Source organism: Solea senegalensis, linkage group LG17 (assembly GCF_019176455.1).
Source record: "Solea senegalensis isolate Sse05_10M linkage group LG17, IFAPA_SoseM_1, whole genome shotgun sequence".
NCBI classification, from domain to species: Eukaryota; Metazoa; Chordata; class Actinopteri; order Pleuronectiformes; family Soleidae; genus Solea; species Solea senegalensis.
Window position 1 is genome coordinate 8,309,119 of NC_058037.1, and position 25,260 is coordinate 8,334,378.

A 25,260-nucleotide genomic window follows, 5' to 3' on the forward strand; every position below is an offset into this window, starting at 1 on the left:
ATAGGACTGGACTGCTTTATATGTAGGGCACACAGAGGGGGCTGAGGGCTGGGGGACACAACATACACACACACACACACACACACACAGTCTAGCCCATGTAACTCTTTATGTGAGTCATTCATGAGCTTTTTTGTTTTTTACCTTTAATTCTTAAAAAAAAGCTAGACCCTCACTGCTGTTATTGACATTTCAATATTTTCTTTTTCCTTCAGAGAGACCGTGTGACTCTTACTCGTGTTATGATACTGCACATATTTTACCATAGCACTGCTACCACTCAGTGAACGTGTGAGTGTTATTTCATGAATAATTCAGTAAATGAATTAATATGATGTACATATGTATAGATTCTTTTTTTTCAGTTTGTCTGTCAATACCATTTTCTCAGTCAACAACAAAAAAAATATAAGGAATTTTGTACATTTTAAGTTACATTTTCGTATAGTTGTTGCTCTCCTCGTGTGTCTCTTCCTGTCCCTGTGTCTAAGTGTCTCTGCCTCCCTTGTGTCTTTTGTTTCTATGCTCCATGTAGTCCTCTTTTTTTCTCCCCATCTGATCCCATCTGTCTTTTTTGGCTAATCTTTGTGCTCCGTTCAGTTCAATTCTGTGCTCATCGTCTCTGCTACCCTCATTCTTTGGTTTAACATCGAAGTGACCTCTTGTGCCTTCTATTTATTTGTTCATTTGAGTTTAAGGACTTCCTGTTTACCCCAGTGTCTGATAGCTGCCAACCTGTCCAGCATGATGAGCCTCTTTATTTAATAAATATTCTCTAGGGTTCCCTCCTGCCTTATCTTTTGTCTGCATTGTTGATTTATGAAACCCCACACTAAGAATAATTTACAAATATAAACCATTAACTAAAACTTTTGGTTTTGACATATCAAATGACCCGATTTGATTTCCTTTGATTTGATTATTGCTTACCTATAATTAAAGTAAATGTGAGACTACTCTTTTTAATCTCTGCTCATTATTACACAAACTTTAAATTTCTATGTGATGCAGAACTGAGTAAATATAAATTTGATTATAGGAGATGCTGCTGACTGTGATGTGAGAGTGTGATGGAAAACACCTGCACACTTGTGCACAAAAGCTAATTAAGGCAATTTTTTATTGATTTGCAGTTAATATCAGGTGGAAATATGAATCGTTTGCATATGTTTAAATTTTAGTGCAACCCCATCTGCCTGAACAGTGAATGATTAGTCATTTATACTCATTTTAAATACTGCATGCTGCACTGGGTATCTGCCCTGTAGTCAGGCCGGTCCACAAGAGTACCAATTTTCAAATTTCAGTCATTTAGACTCAATTAAGGTTACATTCTCGACCACATAATAAATATTTACAGCTGGCCCTGTTTTCTATTTGTACTCTCAATTTTATGTATCTGTCATTTCAATTTGCTATGCTGTATGCACATACAAACGCGCACGCCCAGGAGAAATGCAGTGATGAAACCAACCATCCACAAAAAATCTGATGAAACTAAGAGCAATCAGCAAGAACAACGCACATGTCTGCACAGTTCTCTGCGGTAATACGTCTTTGTGTGTGGCTGTTAGTGGTGATTTGACTGAGAGGTATGGTTCGTTCTACATAGGTTTTTATTCAAGCTGAGGTTCAGGATGAACCGTGACAGAGGTGTGCTGTCCTGCTGATACCAGTGCAGCACCACGGACATTAAACTAGATCTAGGACACACCTGTGGCTACTTGTGACAGTTCAGCACTGTGGTCAGTTATCTATGCATAGGTCCCACCTGTGGGTACTTGTGACAGTTCAACACTGTGGTCAGTTATCTATGCATAGGTCCCACCTGTGGGTACTTGTGTCAGTTCAGCACCATGGACAGTGAACTAGGTCAAGGACACACCTGTGGCTGCTGATGACAGTTCAGCACCATGGACAGTGAACTAAACCTAGGACACACCTGTGGCTACTTGTGACAGTTCAACACCATGGACAGTGAACTAGACCTAGGACACACCTGTGGCTACTTGTGACAGTTCAGCACCATGGTCAGTTATCTAAGCATTTGACACACCTGTGGGTACTTGTGTCAGTTCAGCACCATGGACAGTGAACTGAACCTAGGACACACCTGTGGCTACTTGTGATAGTTCAGTGCCATGGACAGTGAACTAGGTCAAGGACACACCTGTGGCTGCTGATGACAGTTCAGCACCATGGAGAGTGAACTGGGACACACCTGTGGCTACTGTTAGACACAGCTGGACCCAATCACATCAAACACACCCAAACATGAATTGTCACACATCCAGCATCACTTCACTGACTCTTGACTCAGAATGGTGTGACTGCAACTTCCTACTGCAGAGGTTATGTCCTTCAGCTTTTTTATGTTTGGACACATTCCAGACACTGTGACCTTCGAAGGTCAGAGTCTACTAAGTCATCTTCTTGTGTGGTCAGATAATCAGTTTTAGAAAAGCGTTACTTTTCTACAAATCAGCTACAAGGCCAGGACGGAATTTTATTTTTTACATGTTTTGTTTACATAATGGTCATTTAATTTCTTTAACTTGAGGCTACTGCCTCTTCAGGGTCAACACAAACACAGAGAAGCTGTATTTACTTCAAACAACCTCTGACTCTTGCCAACTATAACCATGTTTAGATCTCAGCCTCCCTGGTCATTTCTGGCTGGAGGCTAACTCATTCATTCACTCACTCATCTTCCACCACTTTATTCTCCACACAAGGATTGCGGGGGGTGCTGGTGCCAATCCCAGCTGACATAGGGTGAAAGGTGGGGTACACCCTGCACAGATCGCCACTGTCCAATTTGCTTAACCCCCAAATCTGCATGTTTTTAGACTGTGGGAGGAAACTGGAGAAAACCTTTGCAGATCTATCTTATCTTGTCTCAATTATTTTGTGCAATTGGTAAAATGCTTTGATTTTGTCACTGTTTATGAAATGTTTTACAAAAGCATCTTTTCCTATTTCAGCCCTATGGGCTTGTCATGCTATATTTACATCTAACAGACATGGAGAAGTTTCCATAGATGCTCTGATCGCTAAACATTTCTAATTTAAAAAAAGCTATCAATATATAACATTATAAACTTAAAAAAAAAACTAACCTATGATGTCCAAATAGTTGTTTTTTTTTTGTCGATAAATAATGAATGCACATCATTTATTATGTACTAAGCTACTGAATATGTCCATGAATTTTATATACATTTGGCTCCACAGGCTGGATGAAGCACGGGGTGTGACTCTGAGATGTCTGTTTCCAGCTCACAGGCAGCTGCAGGCCTTTAGAGCACCAACTCTGGGAATAAGAATAAGAGGTGAGGAACACACAGTCCCACAACATCTAAACATCTATACGTCCCCGTCTCCAAAACACTCTCTCCATGTCTGCAATACTGCCAGACTCCTTCAGCCACCCACATATTTAGCTGTTGTTGTCTGTTCTCCTCTTTACTGTGCTTGCATAATCTTTCTTGGAGTGTCTTCTAACTTTATGTCCTTCTTTCACCTTGACTTATTCATCCTATCTCTCTATCTCTCAAGTCACCTTTCTTGTGCTCCTTTTCTTCCTTTCGTTCAGCCCTCCTCCCCCTCTTCTCTGCATCTGAACTTTCTTCATATCCTTCCATCTTTGTCTGTTTCGTTCTCTCTCTCCACACACACAGGTTTGCACAGCTATTCCTCTTAGGACTCAGCATCGGCTTCCATTCATTCAACAGCTTAAGCAGATTATTATCCCTTACCTTAAAGGACCACTTCAACCAATAAAATACAGTTTTTTACAAATGTCCGGATATAAATATGTTATTTGATCATCAGACAGTGGATCTGAGATACTCGTCTCATTCCCTCAACAACAGAGGACGTTGGGATTAAAAATAATGTCATTTATAACAAATTTTATGAGTAAAAGACCAGAAAAAGTTTAATAAATTAAAAGAAAACTGGTCAAATTTAATCCAACTCTGTAATAGAATGTGAATTAAGCAAACCCAGCAGCATCGTAATGATTTTAAGTGTATTCTTCATTTGACCGAGTGGAAAAAAAGGGTGAAACAGCCCTTTAACCAGAAGCAATGATGCCTTATCCTAACCTTAACCTAATCAATATTCAAACCTTAAGCCGTAAACTATTCTTAAACTGAAGCAGTACCTCAGAAATTAGGTTCTGTCTAATTAGGACCAGGTTGTGGTCTCTCTGGGGACTACTGGTCCTGACAAGGTCAGTTTTTATGCCAGAAAAGATCCTTAAAATCTAACAAGTACACACACACGCGCACATGCACTTGTGCAAACACACACACACAGACACACACCCTCACACACAACTCTTCTTATTAAATTAGTAATAATGTCACCATGCTCTCTCCCAGGAGGCCAGTGTTATTGACTTCATTATGCAAATGTAAACCAGCCGAAAGCTATATTACTGATGGGATAAGACACACACACACACACACACACACACACACACACACACTCACACACACTCTGTTTGTAGGCCGAGTGTGAGCTGGCCGGGGAAAAAAAATTCTTGCTGTTTCAGATAATTATGTCAGCCAATAAAGTTGATGTGTATATTAGCAGGGAATCTGCTAAGTCTAATGGGCCTGCAGCTTTATCTGTGTTTTAGTGACAGATAATTAGAAACGAAGAGAAGAGAAAAGAGAGGAAAAGGAAAAAGTAATCTGCGCCGTTCTTCACAGATCAGTCACACATTTAACTTTTTTCTTTTTTCTTTTTTTTTTAAAGGAACAGTTGCCGGGATCTATTGATCAAGAATTCCATTATCCCTTTAAAGCCGAGCGTATCGCAGAAGACACTTTGCATTATTGTAATTGTGCGACGGTTTGTGCCATCGGAAAACTTCCAACGGTTTCTGAAAGCTGAGAAGTTGCACGTTAAATCCAACATGCGGTTATTTACGGTAATTGCACTCACACTGCGGCAGGAAGCTGGCAAATCAGTGTCTTTGTCACCAGAGAGGAGTGAGTTGGAAAAATGCCTGTACATTGTCTCAAATTTTTGGCCTGTTTTTGCGCATATAAATGTTATGTTAAATATGTTTTATACTGTTCATATTTCAAATTTAACACGCAAATTCTGGTCATCATGTACAACTAGTGTTTGTCTCTGTTTTTCTTCATTTTAAATTGTTAATACACCATTTTAACATGCAGTGATTTGTAAATAACTTACTCACAGGACATTTTCTGGCTCTTTTACGCTTAAAAAAAAGCAAAAGAAAGTCCAGAAGGACATTTTGAGGCTTTGGTGTTAAAGGGTTATAAGAGACAATGACTCATCTTCAGCACTTAGGCTTTGTTTACAGCCTCGCCACTAAAACTGTAGTGCCACAACAGATGTTGACCAACCCCTTTCAGCTACATCGTCTTTCTATGTTGCAAAGAAACTTTAAGAACGAGGAAAGAGTCCGAAAGTAAATCAAAATATATTTAAACCTGTGTCAGTATAACCACGTAGTGCTAGAGACGGAAAGATTGGTCATGTGCATTCAAAATGAATGGGTCTGTCCGTGTCGGTGCTCCTTTTTGTAGATGAAACTCCACTATCAACTATTTTTTTTTCTGTCCGTTTTTCTAGCCCACTGCAGCTTTGATTTGGGTCCATTTCATGTTTTTAATTAAATCATTATTATAACTATAACCCAGATTCTAAATGGGTTTTTTTTATGATTATATGCCACAGTAAATGTTGCGTTACAAGCAACATATGGACTCCATGAACTGTGCTCATCCGAACGGGCTACCCTACGCCAGGTTTAAAGACGATATTTGGCTGCGAACATCACTTCACAGGAAACAGACAGATGGAACAGCAGGGTAGGTGGGTGTACCAACCACTAGTATCTGAATAGGCTGCAAACTTTGGAGTCCTTCTTTTTTTCGTTTTTGTGGCTCTCATCTTAACTCTGATCTGTCGAGCCTGCAGTTTTCCTCCATCAAACTGGTACTCAGTGGTCACTGTTGCCAAACCATGCTGTGTCTTGATACCAGTGCACACACGGGGAAATGTATTGGAGAGTATACAGCAAACACACACACACACATACACACAGTGTTAAACACAGTATTGGCAGAGGCAGCGCAGACAGATGGGAAGACAGCAGAAAGCAGGGGGGAAGTGGAAATTAAAGTCACAGTGTCAGAAAGAACAAAGAGAACTCGGGGACTAATATTACATATATGACTGACAGGATATTTGTCATCAATCTAACAATATGAGGTCATTTTCAGCATATTTATTTCACTTTGGCCCAAACACTGAAAACACTTACTAGACTGGGACAAACTCACTGTGAGTCATTGTTTCCTGGCGATAAAGCCTCATGACTTTGATGACTCCCTGGCTTCTTATCTGGTGACACCAGCAGGTTGGCACTCTTCCTTATCCAGTGAGATGTCTCTGCGGATCGGCATAAAAGTCTGTGCTTTCAGCCCTTCAAAGGCCGAAAGTAATTACAGTTTCAGATCATTAAAACTATAGCTATCATGTAACAAATGGCTATTGTGTCGGAGCTAATGAACCGAATGATGTACAGTCCACCTTACACCCCGAAAACTGCACTGTGACTTAAAGGGTGATGGTATTATGAGGGAAAACAACACTCCAACAAAACAAAATGACTCCATTCAGTTTTCAACTATAAGAACTGAATGTCCAGAATGAGCTGAGACAAACACAGTTGAATAATTTAGAATGTAATACATTTAAATGTGAATTTCCACACTAAACCTCACCAAAAAGTCAAAATCTGAGATGGCAGTCACTGCCTCTAAGTCTAGTTACCCCCATTTTAGCATGGCAAACAGCAGTTTTTATTCTATAATGACACACTTTACAACTATATGTGAATGGTAAAAACAAGACATTACTTCAATTATAGTAGAGAGGTAGGAGGGGTTTAATAAAGGTGTTTTTGTGTTAGTTTTGAGGAACCTTTAGCTGTAAACTTTAAAACTGCACCGCGGCTGCTCAGTTTACTTATCGTGATCGCCACCAAATCCTACTCATTTCCTTCCCAAGCAAAATGTCATGAAAATCTGCTGTTTACAGATAAACAAACATGGGCATAAATAAATAAATAAATAAAATTTAGTCTTTCCTATCTTTCATTCTTTAGGTTTCAATTCTTTAGCCTGACATGTTGACTATATTAATAGTGCAATGTGGCGTATAATTACACTTCATTCTGTGCCACCGTGGGGTTAAATTGCGTTTGGTCTCATGCTTTAGTTTAATGGAAGTTAACTGGTGTTGTATTGTTCAGTTCAGTTCAGTTCAGAGCTTTATTGTCCCTCAAGGGGGACATTTGGTTTGCAGCAGTGGTTAAAAAGACACAAGACAGAAGGACAAAATATTGCAAGCAACCTGACAAAATACAGCCACAAGAAGAGTGTGTTTAAAAGACGATAAATAAATAATAACAAGTAAGCAAAATGATAAAGTGTCACAGAGGATTTGGCTGATTGATTGAGTGCAATAACCCTCAAAATTTCTGTCTGGACTTCTTTATTTAGCTTATATTAACCATGAAAGGGCCAGAAAATGTCCTGTAACTAAGGGGTTTTGACCATTTTTCCAGATTAACTTCCAATATCTATATTACAATTATAATTTTTGAACAGTATAAAAACATATTTACAATAACATTTGTTTGAGTCTTTTTCTCAATGTGAAAAAATCAGACGTTGTTCCCAACTCTCTTCTCTCTGCATGGTGACAAAGACGCCGATTCTCTGGCTTCCTGCAAAGGCGCGAGTGGAATTACCGTAATGAGCAACTTCTCCGCTTTCAGAAGTGCACTTGCACAAACGTGTCGTCGGTGATACGTGCGGTGTTAAAGGGTTAATTGCACTTAGAACAAAAGAACACTTTGCCTTAGGCTGCCTCAGGTAGCTCAGTGGTAGAGCGAGTGAATGTGTGAATGGCAGAACTGTAGTGTAAAGCAGATTTAAGACTAGAAAAGTGCTATATAAATACAGACCATTTACCATTTACCTGGTGAGAGAGGAACACATTTCTCTGATAGAGGATGCTCATTGCTGGCTAAAATCCACCTTGCCTTTCTCACAAATTGTCTGTTCCACATTTCTGACATAGATGGCCGCTGTATTCCAATTATCCTGCTGGCTGTATGAATAATTCAGGACGGACGACTTTTGTATTGTATTGAGAGGTTACCGCGGTAGACGAGACGAGGCAGAAGGTTAAAATAGACTCAATGAATGGCCTGTAAAATACAACCCATCAGTGTTTTGCGTTATTGCTGTGGTAATACACTAAACTAAGACCAGCATGAAACCAAACACGTGGCTACTACAGCCTCACAAAGTTTCTATAGGCTGACGACTTCTCAAAGACAAGAAATATTGGTCACAGTTAAAACAGGTGCATTTCATCCGAGCTGATAACAGTGACAGTGACATGAAGCACAGAGCTGGATTAAATAGAGCCAAGGGACAAAACCATAAAGCAAAGCATCTGATTTAACAGCCATTTAAAGAGCCATTTCACTGACTGGCGCCTGAGAGGACGGTGAACCAATCTGACGCTCCAATACCTTTCTGTCTTGTCTGTGTGAAGCGCCTCGTCAGATCAGCTTAACGCTTAACTCTTTACCTGTTAGATTAGCAGATTCTCTTCAAGTGCAGCGGCGACTGAGTTCACTGAGTCTCAAAACACTGTCATTACACGTACACAAGGGAACGTAAATACAGAAGGCATCTAACCAGAGGTGAGGTATAGACACAAATATGTTCATGATTGGTTATGATGAAGAGTATAAATATGGACGTGAGATCATTTACAAGAATAAGCAGGTTTCCGTACTACTGACCAAGTGGCTTCATTCAGTGAAGCAAAAGACATAAAAAGAAAAAGAGCCGTCAAATAGAGTCATTCAGGGAGAAACCGAAAAAGCCTCAGACTGTCTGGTCAGAAGACATTATGAGGAGCTGCACACCAGACACCTCATGCATTTTTAACCAATCAATATCCGCTATTCTATGTCTCTTTCCTCCTCCTCTATCCATCTCTGCCTCATTCGGCTTCCTCCCTCTCTTCTGTTGTATTCTATGTTCCCTCTAATTGTTTCTTTTTCCTTGCGCCCTGTTACCTTTTCTCCTTGAACGGCAGCAGAGTTTATTAATTTGTCCCGTCTCTCATCTCCCTCTGTCTGATCTCTCACTCCGTCTCGAGCCACACAATCATTCGCATCTCGGCCTATTTGTCCTTTCTCTCTCTCTCTCTCTATTTGCCCCAGACCTTCTGCTCTCGAGCCTGCTCTCTCTCTCTGTTCTCTTTTGTTGCTCTCTTTCACTTCATCGATTAAAAATGGGCTGGTAAATGCCCTTCCCCATTTAGCTAACTTTGGGAATTACCCGGCCCTCTTTACTTTGCCTTAATTGGCATTAGAGCACGGGCTCTCTGAGCACATGCAGACTCCAGGCTGGTTACAGTGACAACGAGGTGTGCAGAGGCTCACACAAAGACTTTAACACGCAGAATAATAAATGGCATATAATAAGGAGATAATAAAAAAAATAATTGTCAAAGAGTTCACACAGTGCTGATTAAGCCTATCAGCTCCACATGACTCTCTGTGATTCCCAGTGTAGCAGCGTTTAATCTCCAATGTCACCGGGAGACTTTCCCACACTGCACACACTGCAGGGACCGATTTGTTTTATGTCAAGACAACAAAAACCTGGTCATTCAGTAGTTTGATAAAGATAAATTCTTCTTCCCCGCCCGCCCCTGCACTGCCTCCGTATACACACAAGTGCTCCCTCGAGCCTGTGGTATACTTCCGCGCACGTGTCGCATTGCGCGCCGCATATCGTGGACCCTGGTATACTCGTGCGTCAGTGTCCTGTAGTATCACCACGTCACCACCGGGTGGCAGTGCAAGTCTGGCACCTGAGGGGCGGAAGTTCTGCTTGCGCATGCGCGGCTCCAAAAACCTGCGCTGCACGTGCAGCCCACGCGCCTGGTCTGCGCTGATAGTATTGCTTGACTTGAATTTGAATGCTGTTACAGAACTTGTGCACAGATGACACCAAAATAATATAAATATAAATCCGTTGTCCTGTTCTGAAGATAATGAAAAATGGGTCTATGTGTGGATTTTTCTCTGTAATCCTGGTAAATGTATTCTTTTAAGTGTTAATACATTTTTAAACACATTGCAGTGCAGTGCACATTTGGATTTGCAAGCACAAACACAAACAAATCCTTCTGAGACTAGAACACACGCAAGCCCTTTTTTTAATTCAAGCCTCCTAAAGACGCTTATTTTCTCAGAGGGAAAAGTAAAATTTGATTTGACTCACCGAAGTCTATTTGTGAATAATTTAATGATTGCTATGTATTTATGTGTTCTTCTATGAATGCATTTTTTGCGCCGATACGCCAAGTAACAAATATGGACAGCGTTTGTCTGTCGATGACGAACAAAAAGATGCAGAACCGACGCATTTAAATATACGGAAGGGGAAATTGACTCGGGGCTGAATTCGATAATAGGACGTAAAGCTTGTTGTGATTTACATTACACATTTACGCCGCTCTTGATAAAAATGACAAATGCGTTAAATTGTATTGAGCTCCTGTGAGCTACTGCTGCAATATCCAGGTCTAATAGCACTTACATTTTTGCCTCCAGACACACACACACACACACACACACACACCTCTTAAGATGGTAAAATGTTTCTTCGGACAAGGAGTCCAAATAAAACTGAATTAGTGTGTGATTTATTTGTCTGTGTCCACACAGCAGAGACAAACACACACACACACACTGAGTCTGCATGGTGACCTGCAGGACAATTTTACAGGCTACTGTTTCTTTGTATAATCCCCAAATACTCTTGTGTTGTGTTATGTAACACCTCCCAGATATTTATAAGACCATTAAAATGGAATAGTTAATGAGGCTTCTTGTGCTGCTCTGTGAGGTCGGATGCGTAGTTGTCTGTTATTGTATTTCCACGTCCTCGTAAACTACATCATCTCCTGAGGGACACTGTGTAAGTGGACGAAATTATTTCTCCCCGCTCGTTTGTCAAAGTCAATGGAGAAAAGAAAGAAAAAGAGAAAGAACTTATTTGATTACTGGACAGAAAAAAAGAAGTATTCGTTGTCTACAAGTACAATCGATGGAAAAGAAAATATTAGGACGCTTGCTGTGATGTCTTTGCTTCAGTAATTATATAAGGGTAAACACACCTTAGCTGTTGGATCACTCAGGAATATGCTTGTAGGCAAATGTAATTATTCTAAATGAGAAATTAATGATAATCATGTGGAAAAACCTTAAGCATTTTTCTGTGCAACTGTGGACTTAATTCCTCACAATGACAGTTTAAATAAAATGTTAATTATATAATACATTTCAAGTGAGGAGATTAGCGATATTTAGACGTATATAAATCCTGTCTTTCTCCACTTGATGGATGAAGTGAAACCGTGTGCTCACAGTACAAAGGATCTGACAACATGTTGTTAAATTACGGCATTATATTTCATTTTCTCCTGTGCGTTAATTCGTCTTTATACGTTATAAGAGACACATAAATCAAGTGATTAAAACTACACTGTGATTAGATGTTAATACACATGACGAGAACATCTGTCTGTCTACTGTGTAAAAGTCTCAGGGCACTGTGTTGGTTTGGTGTCTATCACATTATGTGATCGTTGGTGTTTGGATTGGAATGATGTGAGATATGTATATATACATATGTGTATATATATATATATATATATATATATACATATATATATATACATATACATATATACTGTACTAACAACCACTTCTTCAGACCTGCTACAGTAGCCTATTATAAAGCTTTTTATACCAACACGATTACATAGTTTTACTTTTTGTATCTAATATTTTCTAATAATTCTGGTGGTGCACTATAGCACTGCTGCTTCCTGCACATTGACCATTTACTTATTGCACACCTGTACATTTGCATAATAATGTACCGACTGCTTGTTACCGCAGTAGTGCTTTTATCCATTTATTCTTGTTTTTATATTGCTCTTGTTTTTATTTGTATTTTTATTATTTTAAGTGTAGTTTATTTTACTTGAAGACCAGGCCCTTTGAAAATAAAGATTCCGTGATTCCTCATATAAACACAAACTAAACCTGGAAAAAAATGACAGAAGAATGATAGTGCTTTGGTTAGCATGGCCTGCATTTTCAACCCCATTGCTCATTGTATGCACATAATTAGAATCACAGGATTTATGAATGAGTCGGACAAGAGGACCAGATGACCTCAATAACACGGCCTCACACACAGCAAAGCCCAAACGCTCTAGATACAGATGACAAGCAAACTGCGTTTATTGCCGTACAGCAGAATGTTTGTTTTTATTTGTGTGTGTGGCATGAACCCCAAACCAGAAGTTCCATATTGCATAATTCAGGTTGATGCAGACCTGCTCAGGCTTTGACAGAGGTGCTATGTTGTGAGTTAAATTTGAAGGTTGAAATCAGTGGTGTAGTCTATGTGATACGCAGGTATATGATGTATATACCCTCTACAAAAGGGGCAGGGTTTCTGTACAACCACTTAAAAATGCGGGACACACAGTGGTGTAGTGGTTAGCACTCTCGCCTTGCAGCGAGAAGACCCGGGTTCGAGCCCTGGTTGGAACAAGGGCCTCTCTTGGAGTTTGCATGTTCTCCCCGTGTGTGCGTGGGTTCTCTCCGGGTTCTCCGGCTTCCTCCCACAGTCCAAAAACATGCAATGTGGGGATTAGGTAAATTGGACACTCTAAATTGACCATAGGAGTGAGTGTGAGAGTGAATGGTTGTTTGTCTCTATCTGTGTGTGGCCCTGCGATGGACTGGCGAACTGTCCAGGGTGTACCCCGCCTATCGCCCGATGTAGCTGAGATTGACACAGCACCCCCCGCGACCCTCTGGTGGAGGATAAAGCGGTTAGATGATGACTGACTGACTGACTCACTTAAAAATGCACATTAATTCATAACAATTCTTGTTTTTTTTGACAGAAATTGCAGTCAATGGAGTTTTTCATTAAAAACGTATGCATACTCTTATTGTAGGTCATTGCGCTGCTGGTCTGGCAACCCATGCTGCTTTTAGTGTGTATTTCTTTAAGTGATTGGGGAAAAGTGGTTGCACTATAATGTCCCTACACACTACTGCATCAGCGTTATTAACATTAAAGTAAAGGCACATGAGAAGGAAGCAAGTGTTGGAAGCTGCAGTCTTGTTTGAGCACAAGGTGTTATCACTTTAATAAAAGAACCGTTTTTTTGACTTTGAGTGGATTTGTATGACCTTTTAAACAACTCCACGGGTGACGGTGAAAAAACAAATCCTCTGGGAAATGATCATCTCACTCCCCGTTAAAAGGCAAAGAAAATAAATGATTCAAATCTCCAGCCACCACTGAGCTGTCTCCAATGCCAGAGGAATACAAGGTCAGGAAAATGCGTGTCCACACGGTGAGGAGTGTTGATTGAACGATGCACTTTCATGCAGCGACAGAATTCGAGCCTTTGTATATTCTGCCGGGATGCATGATGAACTTGAAGGTGCTTTAGCGTCTGCTCGTGCCAAAGACTCTGTCAGAATGAAGACTGATGCTGGAGAGTGAGTGTCTTTTCTGAAGCGCTTTGGAGGTGCTGAGCCAGCGGCTAAAAGCTGCTCTTGTGCTGCACAAGCACATCAAAAGATTAGCAGATATTTGCCAAGATGTTGCTCACGCTGGACCGGCTCCTCCCTCCAGCCACATCAGTCAAAGCTCAGTCACGATAAAGCAGCCATTTGTCGAGTCACGTGATTCTTTGTATTGATGTTTCCTTGTCGCGCTGGTCGCATACTAACCTGTCTATTTAAGCTGCTTGAGTCAGAGTGGATCCCTGTCGTCAGAGCTCAGAAATGTGTGAGACGGTGCCGTCACCACCTCCTCACCCTGGATGGTGACAGGTGTCAGTAAATCCCTGCTCTGTCTGAAAGCTTTATCTCACTGACACTGAGCTACAAATGGTTCTGCTTCGACCAGACACTGAGGTTTCCTCCCTGACTCCTTCTTGACTTTAAAACTGCAGTGTGTAACTTTTAAATAGAAACAATTGTTAATTGAGTTTGTGCAGTGTCCAAACTCAATTATCCACGCGCGTTTCGTTTGGATCTCGCGTCGCCCTGTGAAATTTCGGAAGTGTTTTTTTTTTATGTCAAGACAGATGGATGAAAACAGTCTAAAAACAGTTATGCAATACTTATTTGTATTTACCTCCTCGTCCAAATTTCAGCAAGAAAGCAAATGTTTATTTATTTTTCTTGAGGTCAAATCACTTCACAGAACAGCCCCCTGTGATTTCATCGTCGTGCCTGTGATTGCAAATGGCCGTGACTCATGAACATTACGGCATATCTGTCACAGATTCAATGAACCACATTTTACAATCACTGATTCCTCTTTCAGCTAAGTTGATTTGTGCTCCGGTGATGCACTTCTTGGCAGGACTCACATATCCGTCTATGGCTGTGCAACAATCAGCCACTCAGCAAAATAGGTCACTCAAATGCTCTCAGCCATGTTTTTCTCACACAAGACAATTAATAGGAGAGAAAATGGCCGGTGCACTGAAGTGGCAACGGCCACGATGAACCACTGGCCCTTAGAATTTGTGCAGCTGCTGTTCTGAATAGTTTGAGAGAGAAAAAAATCCCAGAAAACCTTATTTTGTGTTATTACCTAAAACGACCGAATGTGTGTTTTTAATTATCAGTGAGTGCAGTTTCCCCTCTGCGTTATGGACCATTTTAGCTACTTCAGCTCTGCTTTGCCCCGTGGTGTCATTTTCAGCCATATGCGATCTTGCAGGACAGTGTCCATTTACTGTGATTACATCATTTAACCTCTTCCATGTTTGTGTTTTAAGAAATAAAATAGTGCTGTGGTCGTTCTGCCCTCGTCCAGTACAGATGCACGACTATCAATATTAGATATAATCATCGTTGTTTTCACCGTTTCTCAATAAAACATAACAGTGTGTGTGACAACCCGAGTATTAGGGCTACATGTAAAAAAAAAAAGTATGTTTTGTAAGAATTCTGACTTAATCTTAGAATTCTGCGATTAAAGAAAAAATCAGAATTCTGAGATTAAAGAAAAATCTGAATTCTGAGATTGGAGTCCTATTCTGAGATTGAATATTTTAATCTCAGAATTGATGCTGATTTATATTTTAATATTTCCATTTTATTTTATTTTATTCTCTGACGTGTGGCCCTAATACTCTTCCATAGTCATTCTACTTGTGTTTTATCTGTCTTACAGTTGTCAGCACACAAAACCATGGTAACAATGCTCAGTGAGAACTTTAATGGTTTCGTGTGACAGTCTGTATTTTTTCCTCCATTTTCACCAGAAGATGGAGGTTCCCATATTCTCAACAGGACAGCATCCCAATGACTTTTCATTTTCCTTCTTTCCCTTCAGGTCCCGTTGTCATTTTTGTTTCTCGTCTCATTTTGTTCAATCTTTTGTTGTTGGATGTGCGCGAGTCTTTATTAGTTCCTTCACTTCACCTGATATTCTGAGCTCATATGGGCTATTTTTCAACCATCAGGCTGTGTGGTAAGTTTGATTCAGATAGAACAAGGTGTGGGAGGTATAACATGTCAGAGCAGCAGAAGGTGTGTGTGTGTGTGTGTGTGTGTGTGTGTGTGTGTGGGCTGAGAGAGGCTGGCAGCAGCAGGCATCTGGTGACATCTGGTCCAGACAGATAAAGTAACAAACACGTACTATCTCCCTATCAGGATGGAGGTGTAGTCTGTGTGTGTGTGTCACATTTTCTCTCTGTCAAAATCAAATTCAGAAAAGCCTCATTGACATGACAGGAGAGCAGAGTGTGCTGGTGAAGCGGCACGATGATTCACATGAGGTAAGTGAGTGCAACAGCAACTAATAACGACATATTAACCAGCAGTGTACTAATGTGTCCCCCCCATTTCCATAGGTCTTCCAAATACCTGTTGTTATCCATCTTTTCTGACGATCTAAAGCTAAATGGAAACTTTAAGTTACCGCGGCAGCCGGACATCTCCCGTGGTTTCAAAGGTCAGGACTGACCTTTTTTAACGTTACTTTTCTGAGACATTCAACTGTTCTTTTAGATAATGAGTAATAAATTATAACAAGATAATCGTAAAATATAACAAGTGCAAGCGGCAGAATACAGGAGACTGACATTCATTACAGATACCCACTTTCTTGTCAACAACGCTAACCTTTTTGTGGCTGATCTGCATTCCCAATGTCTCTTACTATCTATGTTGCTTGTTACTATTAAACAAAAACAGAAGAAGAAGAGTTGGTATTATGGTCTGTATTTATATAGAGCTTTTCTAGTCTTGGTGAGCTGCTTAAACTACAGTTTTCACCCATTCACACATCTTTCATACCCATTTGCACACTTCAACATGGGGTTAAGTGTCTTGCTCAAGGACACATATAGACTAGCAGAGCCAGGAATACAACTCGCCCTACCACTGAGCCACCATGGCTCAATCCTAACTCCTCACTTTTTTAATACTTTTACTTTTACTTTATGTCATACTCTTTAAGACTTTTACTGAAGTATTATTATAAAAAGTGACTTCAACTTCAACCAAAGTCATTTTCTGGTGAAGACACTCGTACTTTTACTCAAATGTCCTTTTATACTTTATACAATACTGGTTATTGGCTCGCTCATACTCTTGTTTTCCTATGAATGTAAGCTTCTGATCACCAGGGGCCTCATCAGGGTAAACTAAGGTCCGAGAGTTCAGAGCTCCCCGGGCACAGGCCCAATCAGCCTGCTCGCTAACCTTTGTGAAAGAGCAGATCATGTGTGACGAGGGCTAAATTAGAGATTTTTTTTTTTTTATCAGCTCTTATCAGAAAAGGGCACAGAAAAGAATGGGGGGGAGCAGAAAGTGATATAAAAAAGACGGGTGGACGAGGTAGATATAAAAATGAAGAAGATGAGTGGGAATACGGGGTGGACTGGGCCGACGATGGATGACTAAGTAAGGTATGATGATAAATAGACGAAGGATGGGTGGATGGATGCTTTGACACATGGCCCCAGGGCAAACTGCCATTATACATGCCCCTGTCACTCAAGATTAGAGACATAATTAACTGCACTGCATGTTGTGTCTGTGTGTGTGTGGATCTGAATATGCGTTGTTTTCCTGTGTGTGTGTGTGGGAGGGGTAAACTGTGACAGAGATTGATGGTTAGGGGAAAGCAGGCCATTCTGTTGTGAAGCTAAAGCACTGATAGCCTCCACACCTCTGTGTCTGTTCAAACTGTTGGGTCCTTTATAGGCGTGGCACCGATGACCCTACAACACACACACACACACACTCTTACCCCCCCCCACCTTTAATTGGAGGGAGGTGACTTGTTTTGCAGGAGCATACTCGTCACCTCATTTGGCTGAATATAGTCTAGCTGCTGTGATGCCTTCACTGAACTCCAGCCACAACAAAGAGACAAATTAAGTGTCATTCACAAATGAGGTAATCTCTGTCTGAGGTGTTAACACAAGGTTCTGTCAAATAACTGAGATGTAACTCATTCAAATACATGGTCATTTTAAAGCACCCCTTTCTTTTGAACATTCAGGCTTAATAGCAGGTTATCTGGGAATCTTTAGCCTTCGATGAAGTGAATGGAAAATGAGGATAAAATGATTATCAGACTGGACACAGAGAGAAAGTGAGATCATTCATTATACTGCTTGATGGTTACAGGCCATGTTCTTGAGCAGCTGCTCACCGACCAAAGCTGCACCTCCCTGTGTGTGTGTGTGTGTGTGTGTGTGTGTTTCAGTGAGAGAGTGAATAGAGCCCCTCGCTCTCCTGCTGAGCGGAACATCAGCATCATCAAGTCAGCCTGAGGCAGCTGCACCAAGGATATATGTCAGGGCGCTGTGCCTTCAAAATAAAAGCACTCAACACTCTGTCATTATCTAAGTAGTAGCCATTTGCTTTTATTTATACTGACTGTTGTTTGAATATTTCTGTCCCCAAGTGTCTTGCATTTACATATGCCTCAAAATATAATTACCAATACCACTCGCAACAGTTTTTCTTTTTGTTTTTTTTGCAACAAACCAGGAGGGAATTTAAATTGTGGTAGAAGTCTGGAAAAGTTGTGAATAACACAAATGTTGGTCTCTAGTGTTTATTTTCATTTCATTTCCACATTGATCGTTTCTGTCTCACTCTGTGTTTGCATTCCTATTCCTGTTTTGTCTCATTTCAGTTGGTTTTTACTTCCCCTTTGTTAATCACCGTCACCTGTGTTCAGGGAGCTCGGCAGTGATTGCAGGCCACTCCCTGATTAGCCACACCTGTTCCTCATTATCCCCTCAGCTCACAGTGGAGAGGCTCCACTCACCATTCACTCACATCACATTCAATGTAAGTTGTTTTTACTTTTCTCTTCATCTCATTGCTTTGTGACGCTGCCTTTTTGTGAACCAAACAATGCACTGTTTCACTGAAGCTGCAGTGTATAGCGTTTGCTGATTTTAGTTGGTGGTGGTGTTTATATTCTGCATTTATTCGGTCTCTGTGAACAGAAACGATGTAACATTACAGTATGTGTCCTTCATCTGAAAACTGAGGGAACGTTTGTGTGTATACAGTGAGGGGCAAGTGTGGATAAGAAGCATTTATCCAGTTAAGAATGCTGATGAAGCAGCTTTTTGAGCAGTAGAATTCACTCCTGAAACATATCATGGATCCTTCTGTGTGTTTTTAGTGATACTCCAGACTGTTTGCAGCGGTCAGGCTTTACTAGTGCAGTGTTGCTGTTTGTTGTCTGACTTGACATGAAACAAATCACTACCTGTGTCCAGTGTGGGAATGTTGCATGATGACATTAAGGATCTAAACACATGACAAACACAGAGAGGGATTTGTAAAGCACTGATGGGCTTAATTAGCAATGTTTGAGCTCATTTGACAATGATTTGAATGTAAAAATTCTTTGTTTATATTACGTTTCACACTACAATTCTAAATTAGAATTTTTTTGCTTGAACACTTACTACATGCATTTAATCCTATAGTTGTGGAGGTTACATTTTTCTAAAATATGTACATACTTTTTTAGTTAAAACGTATTTATTTCTCAGCCATTATGGTTATAAACTAGGTGTGTTTTCTCCAGATTTATCAAGATAATTCTACATTACAAAAGGTACAAAGCAGCTCGACGGTTTTATTTTGAAAATCTGAACCGGACGAGCCTCGTGGTTGCTCGGTGTTTGACTTGACAGATGGCAGGCGAGAGACGCTCCTCCAGGCTGACTCTCTCTCCCTCTCTCTCGGTCCGATGGTCCGTCTCGGTTCCCATTGTCTCTCCTCCTCACTCCTTGAAGACAAACCCCGGAGACGACTCGCCAAACTTAGCCTTTATTTCGCTCACATCGCTGTTTTTGTCGGTGACACGTGGAGACTTATGTGGACATTACACTTCACTCTGTCCACCCCTGTGGCTGAGACGTGGACATGCTTTTTTTTTCTGTCTATTTTGTTAACAGTGTAGAGATGTTGAACCGGATGAAGAGGCTGTGAATGAACCGATCAACGACGCGGATGACAAACAACAAGGCGGCTGTGTTTGTGAAGCAGATGAAGGGATGAACCAGAGGAGCATGAGGAGGAGGCGAAGGTCTTGACCAGGCAACACAGGCACCGGGATCAGGGTTTTCTTTAGCGGCTGCTGACATCTCCAAACATCCTGGCAACAATTTGACTCGGCGGATAAACAAACTGTATTTTCAGCCGCAGGTTTGGACATGAATCGCTGGTGTGAGTGAACAGATGATGAGCTGATCTGTGAGAGGAGGCAGGGACCACTTTCACTTGTCTCCTCCACCCTGAAACACACCAGTTTGTTTCAGTCGGAGGAATCCAAGTGGAGCTCAGTCGGATTAGAGAAGGAGAGATTTATAATTTTATCTGTTTATTCTCATTTCCCCATCATCTCCCTGCTGCCTTTTTTTTTCTTCTCTCGTTGGAATTGGCTTCAAAACAAGACCATGACAAGGATGCTGCTTCTCATTAAGGGGATTGTGGACCGGACTTTCTAGTCCACTAGGTGATGACTGGACAAGTGGAGCCTTTGTGGACATCAGTGTAACATTTGCTCGATGAAGGCAGGAGTCCTTTCTTGAGCCAACATTGTTCTACTTCACACCCACATTCTCAGAAATCTGAATTTGGTGATTGGACCATTCACTTGGAAATGCACCACACCACCTGAATAATCCAGCTTCTGCACTGCCTCCAGTTGCTGAGGCTTGTGAAGGCTCTGCCAACACAGACGCACCAGAGAACAATCGGCGCACTTGAATTATCCACCTCCCATCTCTGATCCCTGACCCCCACGTGTGTCGGAAAACCTCGGGACCACATTGTGGGGCTGTTAACCTGTCAGCAGCTGCTCCATTTGAATGAAGCAGTAGCCTTTCATTCCTCTGAGCTCTAGCAGACTACAGGGGCACTGCTCTGTTGTGCACCTCTACCTGGGCTGCCGGCCAGCCAGACGGCCCTCTGGGGGGTTTGGATTGTGCAGGTACAGCTGGAGATTTAGGAGTTACTCAGAGTTTCTTCTTCACCACGTGGGCAGAGAAGGAGGGGGACACCATGGGGTGCTGTAGCGGCAGGTGTACCTTGGCCTTCATCTGTGGCATGCAGCTGGTAAGTGGCAAGATTGCTATTGATTTTCCAGTGAAAGAAGGTGGCTGTGTGAGAGAAATTGATCAGGAGAAATATTCTTTTTCATATATATATATATCTATATCTCCTAAAAATAAGTAATGATCAGGAAGTGGCAAATTTGACTTGACACAAAGGAGGGACACAGGTGGGTGGAAGGAAAATGGATGACTGAAAGGTCAGATTCCAGAAGTTAATAGGTGTGTAAAAGGTCGTTATACAAGGTAGGAGCTGCGTTTAGGGACAGATTGACAAATGGGTGGGCTGAACGGATGAATAGCTATTGGTGGGAGCTTTAGGACAGATAGATGGACGAGGCAGAGAGTGATGAATGGACACACCGGAGAAAAGGGAGGTATGGGTGGATGGATGGCAGATGGGTTTAGGGAGCAGGTGCGTGTGATTTATGGATAAAAATGTAAAGATAAAGGGAACAGGAGAGACAGAAATGAAGGCTATGAACCGCTGTTCTCTCTCTCGACATGTCTCTCTTTGTGTCTTCTGCTCTTCCCCATCTGTGTCAATGTAAACCGGTGCCAAGGAAGACAAGAAGGAGGGAGAGATGGTTCTATAGGTGTGTGTGAGTGTGTGTGCATGCGGGAGAAGAAACACAAATGATCTCATTAGAGGAGGTTCTTAGTAAGAGGGAAATCTTTCTCGTTGGTGGGTCTGATTGTTGTTTCCCACAAGAAAAATGACCAAATGCAGGTGATCGTCTGTCAGGTCAGTACATTCCAAGGACAGCGGTGGTACAGTGGGATTTATGAGCAGATTAATCTTCATCTGTTCCATTTTTCTTCAGTCTTCACCAGTCATACAGAAAGAAATCCATCACAGAGAGGCAGAAATTCAAAGCAGTACTAGTTCTTCTTTTTCTTTTTTTTTTTTTGGTTAGGGCAAGTGGCAAACCGTGCTCCTCTATGCTTTGTTTTTCTTCTTCAACATCTTGAAAAGGGGAAAAAAAAGGCTTTTCAGATGCTTTGTTCTTCTATGTTAATTGCTATATTTGCCTCTGTCTGTCATGCATGTGGTGCTGGGCAGATATCCGGGTTGTGAATTTATCACATGGCATTTTTTTTGTTGTTGCTGTCAGTACTTGTGTGCTGCAGCTGTAAATAAGATTAATGAACAAATATGAGAGTGCACCGATAAAGAAAATAAATAAAAGTGCAGCATGTTTCATTACACAGTCATTTATTCTAACATTTTAATAAATAACAATATCAGGGACCCTTTTGAAGACATGTAATGCTTTACTTGTGCTGTAAAAAGTTTATTACTACTGAAACTCAACCAAAGCCAGTAGCTGCAGTAAAGCCCACTCCACACTTGAGGATAATTAGCCAGATTTTCCTTCCGTCAATTGTGGGTGCTCCCGATTTTAGGCTGATTTGAACAGATTATCTGGCCAAATAATCCTGTAGTTTGAGGGGTTAACAGACGAGATTTTAACGTCATCGGACGCATCACCGATAAAAAAGTGTAAGTGCACAACTGAACAGCAACTGGGGCGTGAGCAGGACCTATGAGAGCCAGTTTGGGACGGTAGAGAAAGAGGACACGCTTGTGGATTTATGGCAACAGTATGACTGCTTTTGTTTCATGTGTCCTGCAAGATGTATCACAACCAAACAGAGACAGTCAACCTCCACGTCTGTCTACATTCTGAAGTCACGCGCGTTTCTGTGAGATCCCTCCCTGAAATCATTTCATTAGATGCCAAGTGTGTGGTCCTGCATGTTGACGGGATCATCTAGTCTGTACTGTCTTGGGATTTAAACATTGGATATTGGTAACAAAATCCATTTTCTTTGGTCTCCCACGTTTTTAAAATCAAGTCGGATTTAAAAAATCCTCTCGTGTGGGACAGGCTTCGGTCCAGGCAGGATTTTCTGTAGTTGCCGTGTAACGGGATTATTGGGTGTCAAGACACTGAGCATGCATTCCGTGTAGAATGGGACATTGTATGTTACATGTGCACGGCCTCATTAACATGAGAGTGCCCGTGCTGTAGCTCATGGAGTCATGTACTGTATGTAAGTGGAAACTTAAGACCTATTGTCATGTTGAAAAGGGCACCGTCGATGACCTGTTATCCCCCCCCCGCGAGCGTGTGTTTCCACCGAGTACAAAGGCTTTGTGAAAATCTCCAAGTTCACGCTCAATGACCCTTTCTGTGTAAGTGTGTGGTTGTAGCAGGCCTCTTCTCCTGTCAAGTGGAACTGTGCATGTTTTCATTCAATTCAGGAATAATGGCTGTTTAAGTCAATGTGTCTCTACAGTTGAATGCCCATGAGGTTTCCACATGCGCTGTAAGGGCATGAAACATACCGCTGTGCTGTAAATGTGGGTGCTGGGTGTTTCCATAAGTGAAATGGAAGCTGGCGTGTGTGTGTGTGTGTGTGTGTGTGTGTGTGCCAGCCAGTGAATAAGATGCTGTCATAGTGATAGTCATTGTGTCTAATGTGGTGGAACTAATGCTATGCCATAGTCAACAACATGTTTTGCTCTGCTAACTGCTGTAATAGCTAAGCCAGAGGATACCACTGCTAGCTGAGCTGGAGGTCTAACACTACTGTATTTTACAGTTTGGCCATGCACAGTTAGCTCTGTTGTAGCTGAAAGCATGAGACACTAGCCCTCCTGATGATGTCCTCACAACATGAACAAATCCTCCACGGAAACACAGCCGCGAGCACACTGTTTTACACGGCTTCTGTCAAAAAACCACACCCAAACATCTTTGTTGAACTCAAACCACAGCGTAAAAGAAACCCCCACAACCCTGTCTCTCTGCTTATGACCCCAGCTGGTGGTAAATGTTTTCACTTTGTGAACTTCCACCAAATAGATGACCTTGCAGAGTGGAAAACAAAAGCGGGTCGGTGGGCCTTATGTAGTGGAACTGATATCTAATGTAACTCCTAACAGCTGTTTTCCCCCCTGCTTCATTAGCTTGGTTAATTGCTGAGATATCTGATGTCACTATAGCTGAGCTGAGATCAGTGATCCAGGTTTAACATCTACATCACCGCTGACGTCACCATGTGCCAAGTGCAGTTATTTCGACCATGTGAAGTTAAACAAGGTTCTCCGGTTTCCTCCCACAGTCCAAAGACATGCAGATTTGGGGGTTTAAGTAAATTGGACGCTCTAAATTGACCGTAGGTGTGAGTGTGACAGTGAATAATTGTTTGTCTCTATGTGTCCCTGTGATGGACTGGCGAACTGTCCAGGTTGTCTATCGCCATATGTCAGCTGAGATTGGCACAGCACCCCCTCCGTGACCCTCATGTGGACGATAAAGTGGTAGAAATGTATGGATGGGTAGAAATTAAACTAGGTTGTACCGCAAATGAGAGCAAATGTAGTTAAGTCTCGTGTACTCGGCTGATTAGTTCACTTTATTAGGTCACCAGTCAATTTTAAAGACTTTTCTTTCTGCTCTCTAACATTAGATATTGGTGTCATTAATTAGAGACTTGGACCCTGAGCTTTTTTTTTTTGTCCCACATCCATTGTCTGGAGACATGTTCAGACACACCTGAAAGCTGGCTGCAAAAATAGGCACCATCTTCATCACCCATTAATCTTGCTAATTTCTCAATTCATGAAGTAATCACTGAAATGTCATCAGACTTTTATGAAAACGGACTAATAGCAAATGTAATTTCTCTCATTTTGCCATTTCTTAGAAACGGGTGATATAAAAGGGTTATGAATTGACTGAGTTTAGGATGATTTGATTAGACTCTCTCTCTTAGACCTGGCACAAAGCAGTGTCAGGTGGGATGCAAGTGTCTTTGCGGGTCTCAGTCTCATGCAGTGTCCCTTTTTCCAGCCAATGACACACACATTTGTATCCATCTAGATAGTCATAGTGCAAGTTTACTTCAAGAGGATGGGAGATGCTTCTAGATCAGTTTAATGGCACAGCATTGCCTTTTAAAAAAGCATTTAACTAGATAAATGGGATTTGTACATGTCCCAAATGCTTTGTAGACCATGTGTTATATTTTTATGAGGAGCCTTAAATGTCTGTATCGGTAACGATATGTTGTCAGATGAGAATGTTAGACAATATCATATTTGAGCATTAGAAACCGGTGAAAAGAGCTAACGTGGCACTTGTCTGAATGTAACAAAATCTGCACCTCAAAAGCTCACACGCGAACACATGTAGTTTAAGGGCATGTGCTAGAATATCATTGACAATGACACCAGTCTCCCTATCACAGCGAGGTTGTTAAAGCAGCCAGAGGAAATGTCAGGAAGTCCCTGTGCAAGAAATAGTCCCACATAGTTAAAGTAAAAATATACACTGCCCAGCAAAAACGTCACACACTGAAACTTTTGTTCCGTATGAAGTCTTCTCCAGCACATCCTGAAGATCTGAAGATTCTAATGGCGTACTTCCACTGGGCGGAGTCATCTCT

General features: G+C 41.4%; 1 protein-coding gene across 3 annotated transcripts in view; it reads left to right on the forward strand.

Moving 5' to 3' along the window:
* Window positions 1-25,260, forward strand: part of nkain2 (sodium/potassium transporting ATPase interacting 2) — a 128,863-nt gene that overhangs the window by 29,473 nt on the left and 74,130 nt on the right. The window contains exons 2-6 of one of the 3 annotated variants that reach the window (XM_044049181.1): window positions 3,235-3,332; window positions 15,919-15,984; window positions 16,060-16,160; window positions 18,405-18,517; window positions 19,645-20,806. In XM_044049181.1, the coding sequence (XP_043905116.1) occupies window positions 20,753-20,806 (54 nt within the window). In that variant the 5' untranslated portion in view covers window positions 3,235-3,332; window positions 15,919-15,984; window positions 16,060-16,160; window positions 18,405-18,517; window positions 19,645-20,752. The remainder of the gene's footprint in view (window positions 1-3,234; window positions 3,333-15,918; window positions 15,985-16,059; window positions 16,161-18,404; window positions 18,518-19,644; window positions 20,807-25,260) is intronic. The other 2 variants (XM_044049183.1, XM_044049180.1) reach the window with 2 other exon arrangements.